This window comes from Callospermophilus lateralis, chromosome 7, assembly GCF_048772815.1.
Source record: "Callospermophilus lateralis isolate mCalLat2 chromosome 7, mCalLat2.hap1, whole genome shotgun sequence".
In the NCBI taxonomy this organism is placed as follows: Eukaryota; Metazoa; Chordata; class Mammalia; order Rodentia; family Sciuridae; genus Callospermophilus; species Callospermophilus lateralis.
The window spans coordinates 52,918,807-52,925,050 of NC_135311.1; the positions used below are offsets into that span (position 1 = coordinate 52,918,807).

General features: G+C 41.6%; 1 protein-coding gene across 2 annotated transcripts; it reads left to right on the forward strand.

Moving 5' to 3' along the window:
- The first annotated feature begins 471 nt into the window (after positions 1–471).
- Prmt6 (protein arginine methyltransferase 6) lies at positions 472–5,516 on the forward strand. Of its 2 annotated transcripts, XM_076861718.1 has the most exons (3): positions 472–1,696; positions 2,595–2,645; positions 3,880–5,516. In XM_076861718.1, the coding sequence occupies exon 1, from the start codon at positions 472–474 to the stop codon at positions 1,597–1,599; it is 1,128 nt and encodes a 375-aa protein (XP_076717833.1). In that variant the 3' UTR covers positions 1,600–1,696; positions 2,595–2,645; positions 3,880–5,516. The 2 variants fall into 2 exon arrangements, with proteins under 2 accessions (XP_076717833.1, XP_076717832.1); XM_076861717.1 differs by having other exon boundaries at positions 472–2,645.
- The last annotated feature ends 728 nt before the right edge of the window (positions 5,517–6,244 follow it).

Sequence of the window (6,244 nt, forward strand, 5' to 3'; positions counted from 1 at the left end):
AACTCCACTGAAAATCAAAGAGAGGAATGCGTAAGACAATTTCTAACTTCTACGCTGGAGAACTTAAGAATCACAGCTGCCTAGGCAAAGTGGTAGTACGCAGTCAGTGCAGCCTTAAATCGGGAGGAAAAAAAAAAAAAACAGTGAATTGAGCATAGAAACAATGGTGAATTTCTAGTCTTAAGTGGGCGTGTCTACTTCAGGAGGGGAGTGAAAGCAAAATAGAACTGAAGGGTTAAGAGAAGTAGGGAGAACAAATAATCGCAAAACGCGGGTGTGGTGGGTGGGAAAGGCGTGGCCAGGACCTAAAAGCGGCAGAACGCGGTCAGGCAAGCTAGCTCCAGCAAACGCGGGGCGCCCCGCGGGAAGAGGGAACGCGGGCGGAAACTACAAGTCCCAGAAGCCTCGGACTCCGAGCCGCGCCGCGCCGCGCCGCGCAAAGCCCGCCGGGAGCCGGCTGCAGCCGCCAAGATGTCGCAGACTAAGAAGAGAAAGCTTGAGTCGGGGGGCGGCGGGGAAGGAGGGGAGGGAACTGAAGAGGAAGATGGCGGGGAGCAGGAGGTGGCCGTGCCACGACCCCGGAGGACTAAGCGCGAGCGGGACCAGCTGTACTACGAGTGCTACTCGGACGTGTCGGTCCACGAGGAGATGATCGCCGACCGCGTCCGCACCGATGCCTACCGCCTGGGTATCCTACGGAACTGGGCAGCTCTGCGAGGCAAGACCGTGTTGGACGTGGGTGCAGGCACCGGCATTTTGAGCATCTTCTGTGCCCAGGCCGGGGCCAGGCGCGTGTACGCGGTGGAGGCCAGCGCCATTTGGCAACAGGCCCGGGAGGTAGTGCGGCTCAACGGGCTGGAGGACCGAGTGCACGTCCTGCCGGGTCCGGTGGAGACCGTGGAGTTGCCAGAGCAGGTGGATGCCATCGTGAGCGAGTGGATGGGCTATGGACTTCTGCACGAGTCCATGCTGAGCTCTGTGCTGCACGCGCGGACCAAGTGGCTGAAGGAGGGCGGTATTCTCCTACCGGCTTCCGCTGAGCTCTTCGTAGCCCCCATCAGCGACCAGATGCTGGAGTGGCGCCTAGGCTTTTGGAGCCAGGTGAAGCAGCACTATGGCGTGGACATGAGTTGCCTAGAGAGTTTCGCCACACGCTGCCTCATGAGCCACTCGGAGATCGTGGTGCAGGGTCTGTCCGGCGAGGACGTGCTGGCCCGGCCACAGCGCTTTGCTCAGCTCGAGCTGGCCCGCGCCGGCCTGGAGCAGGAGCTGGAGGCCGGGGTGGGCGGGCGCTTCCGCTGCAGCTGTTATGGCTCAGCGCCTATGCATGGTTTTGCCATCTGGTTCCAGGTGACCTTCCCTGGAGGAGATTCGGAGAAACCCCTGGTGCTGTCCACCTCGCCTTTTCACCCGGCCACACACTGGAAGCAGGCACTCCTCTACCTAAACGAGCCGGTACAAGTGGAACAAGACACAGACGTTTCAGGAGAGATCACGCTGCTGCCCTCCCGGGACAACCCTCGTCGCCTGCGCGTTCTGCTGCGCTACAAAGTGGGGGACCAGGAGGAAAAGACCAAAGACTTTGCCATGGAAGACTGAGCGTTGCCTTTTCTCCCAGCCCCACCTCCTAAGGCAGCCTGGCCTGTTTGGGAGAGGCATAGGGAGGTCGGAGGAGAAAGGGAGATCCCATGTGCAAGTAGGGGACTATCTCTCTTTTCCCTCATGGTTCTTGGGGAGGGAGAGTGACTTCAGTCTCCGTTTGAGGAGATTCTTCTGGCAATTTATAAAGCGATGTTCCCAACCATGGATACAGCGTGCTTAATGATAGGCTTTTAAGCCTTAAAAGCATGTGGAAACAAGCACTTGTATTTCCATTTCTTTTGTTTCATGGGGGGAAAAAAAAAGACGGATAAAATGTCAGTTTATGATGGGTCCATGCACAAACCAAACACCTCACACTTAGATAAAGTCTGCAGCTGGGAAGAGGGTATAGGAGTTCAGTTCCACTCCAGAAATTTCCACTATGACTTAACCTCCCCAGAGCCTTATTTTCTTTGTCTGAATTCCCCCCCACTCCTAGATGCCTGTTGGCTATGGTACTTGTTCCTCATTGTTTTCTAAATAAACCTCACTACTGGTAATTAAAGGGTGGAGAAGAGGAAGTAGTTTAAATAGCCCAGTTCTTACTACTTCTATTGGGTGCTAAAGTTTATGAATAAATTACATAGCATACCTAAGAAATTCAAAATACAACATTTAGAGAAAAAAAAGTCTGAAAAACTGCGAAGTAGCATGGATTTTAAAATTCTTATTACTCTTAAAACTGTACCAAGAAAATGTCTCATTATGTTCCATAATATTGGGGTAATTATGAAACAGGCTGATAGAGAAGGTTTCTGGACCTAAACCCAGGCCCTATTCATTACCATGTGTACATTATTTAAGCTCACTAAAATAAGGAAAATACATTCCCAGCTAGAGAAATGTCTAGTCAATTTAAACTTGTGGAGGGATTAAATGACTTGGCCTATTTACATCTAGTGAAAGTTCCTTTCTTTTCTTTTTCAACCTTTTTTTTTTTTTTTTTTTTTTAGATCACCCAAATGTGAAAGTTGTGAATTTGGGAAAATGGCTTGTAATGAAGTGTGAGTCATGTCAAATTCATTCTACTGATGTTTCCCTCTTTATCTCTATGGCAAATAAAACATTTGCATTCCTATTATTTTTACAGATTAAATAAGTTTTGTGTGCTGTTTATGAGTTATAATGCTTTTTGCCTTTTTAATATCAGTACTTAAGTGTTACAAACCCTTCAGAACACAGCTTCAGGGCAATTCAAAGGACTAAAGGTATGGTTTTTGCATATTAGTAGCTTTTATATGCTAATAGAAAAAGTGTGGAAATTGTGTTCTTAAGTACTCTAGCATTTTATTTGTAACTTGCATTTTCTGCTCTTTTATTCATTGCATATTAAAGTATTTAAGTCTAACTAATTTGTTAAAATTTGATATTGTTATACATGATCCATTTAATCTTCCATTTTGAAGGAAGGAAAACATACATGTACAAAGTCATCAATTTTACAAAATAATTAAACAACAAGCAGTACAGTTACAATTGTCACCGTTTTAATACCATTATTCTAAAAATTCTACCTTGTAGGAAGCTAGGTTTGGTTTAAGTTAGAGGTAAGAGCTCCTTATTTTGGAGCCATCTATATACTTAAAATCAAATATTTACTTAGAGTTTTAATGTGTGGTTTGAGTAGATTTCTAGTGGTTTTGTTTGTTTAAACTTTTTATAACAATCTCTGTACTATGTGGCCAAAAGAAAGCATTCTTCAGAATTCCATATTTCACATACATTATAGATTTCTTATTAACCAATATAAGCACACAAAGAAAACTCCAGTTAAAACTTGGGAAACTATAGGTGTGAAGGTGGATATGTCATAATTAATCAAAGTAAGTTTCAAAATTCATGTTACCCTTTCTCCAAAGAAAAATGAATTATAAAAACAGGCAATCAAGAAACAGCATAGTATAAAAGTTAAGAGGTTGGCCTAGGGAGCCAGACAGTCCATGCCTGCACCTAGGCCCCGCCATAGTTTCCTTGGACAAACTACTTTAACCTCTCATTTTTCCCTTCAAATCTCTGAGGCAAAAGGGAGATAACAATAGTACCTACTTCATAGAAATGTGAGAGTATAATGGTTAATTCAGGTAAACACATAATGCCTGATATGTAAAAAGTTCTCAGCACCCTCTCAATCTTGTGATTACATAAAATTCATGCAAATCTGGAGCTGTTAGATACATACAAATTTTGCTACAGAATAAATATTCAACATTTTTTTTTTTTTTTTTTTTTTTTTTACAGGTATCGTGTGATGGTATCATCATGGCTGTACATGAAGAGCAATGTATGACCCTGGACACCAAATGATCCAAAGGAAAACCAAGACCTTTGGAGTGAGGATACTTCCTGAAGGATGCAAGTCTAATCTATATCAGTATACAGGCATTGTCCTCTCTTGCGGACTGGTACTGATTGCTTGGGGCCCGAGGCAAGAATTCCTAGGCCCCCCAAAAATATGGTAAAGTTATACTTGTTTCCCTCAAACAACTTACATTTATTTAACCCTATGAAATGTCCCAAATATTTTCATTAATTCATTGGACCAATGAATATTTTATTGATTATATGAAGTAATAGTCATTGTTATAACCATGTAGGATACAAACCAATAGAACAGATTCTGCCTTCAGATACATACCTTTATAAGATAAACTACTAAGTATAATAAACAACAGGCTAAGGACTGGGTTGGTCTTGGAAGGACAGATAATTATCTTCCTTTCTCACATAGATTTACACAGATATTGAAGGATTTGCAGAAGGTTGCATGTCTGATAACTTAAGTTCTCCTAACCTCAAAAATTCACTTTTACATTATATCAATCCTGCATGCTTCAGTCTAAAACATAAAAGTACATACCTCCTGAGTAGGTAACAACTATTTTTATCCTTTTATGACCAAGAAAGGGAAAACTCCTTAGCCCTTGGAAGTCTCACTGGAGAGCTCTTAGGCCTTGAAAAACCACCCCCTTTAGGAATAGGGTCTCAAAGTTTGACAAATACTAAGCACTCATTAAACACTCCCAGTGCCCATTCTTTAACAGCTAATCAAATGTGATACATATCCTGAAGCCCCCAGAAAACTGAATCCTCAACACTGTGAGGCCATTTGTCCTTGGTCCTTGGTACCAGAGAGAGAAGAACCAGATGTTTGAAAGTGATGCTGAAAATGGCCAAGAGTCAAGTAGGTAAAAATGTGAAAAGCATTTCAGCAAACAACTAACATTTTGCTTATGGTCAGCCCTATTGTTATCTTCATACTTCACACTACCTAATGTGGCTGAGGGATTGGTCTTGGGGGCACTTAATAACAAAGATATCCCACTCTTACATGTGCATCTTTTGATGCATTGATTTATTCACTGATCCAATAAACCAGCAATATAAATTCCAAGATAAGTAAATTCTACTTGACTATAATATGGTAGGGAACTTAATTAACAACATCAATAATTTACATGCATTGTTGAGTCTGGAAAAGCTTCATTCAACTAAACCTTATCTCTGTTGAAGCAAGATTGGAAAGGCAGCGAAAATATAGCTTGTACTCTCAGATACATAATGAAATCCCCAGGAAAAAATCCTTTCTGGCATTAATTCCAGAAACAAGTCTATATCCTCTGAATAACTGGTTTGTTTCATAAAAGACATAGCATGTTGGTTAGATGACCCTCCTCAATGGCTGCTAGAAGGCTGAGCCAATTTTATGCCTCACTTGTCCAATTTTTTTTTTTTTAATCTTTGCATCTGGCTCCCTTCCACACTCGAATTTTTTTCTCTGATTTTTCCTCTCACACTTGTAATACATCATATATGTTTTGTTGGTATTTATGTAACCTTTTTCTCTTCTAAATTTTTTTGACATTAAAATGTTTTCCTACTTGAAATACCTACAAGAGGTCTGAGGGTGAGGAGGTTAGAGAAAGGACCCGAGAACTCAGATATATGTCCCCGTAATTTCCTACAAAATGTGTTTGTCTCAGTTTTTCATTGGGTTGGACAGCTGATTTGATTCCCATACTTTTAGCCAACTTTACAGAATTCTACATTTTGTAGAATCAAAATTTCGGAGTATATGAAAACTGAGACATGTAGAGAACCTCGAATAAAATCGTGAATAAAGCTCTTTCGAAGCCTAGGACAAGTCTTGATTAAATCTTAAACACACTAGTAAGAAGAATTATAGGTTTCTAAACCTTTTTCAAAAATGTGTCAAAATAGTTATGGTAACGATAAGGTGGAATATGGCATAATTAGACTATTTGTCAAAATATTGTACATATTTGCAGGAAAAGAAACAAAAATCTTGGACCTGATTAAATATTAAGAGGATTTTAATAAAAAATCAGGACATGACCAGTAGCAGTGAAATTGTGCTCCTTTGGTATCTTTGATAATTAAATTCATCGTTGTTGATAATAGAAGTAGTAGGGGAAGACTGGTGAAGATTTCAGTTGATTGAGTAGCTTTAAATACAGCAGACATGTACAATACAGGGAACTGTGGTGGGGTGCTGATATCTTTTCAGTATGCTCCTTCAAGTACAAAAAAAGGAAGAAAATAGAGAAGGAAAGGCAGTCAGAAGGAAATGATCTCTGTACTTTTT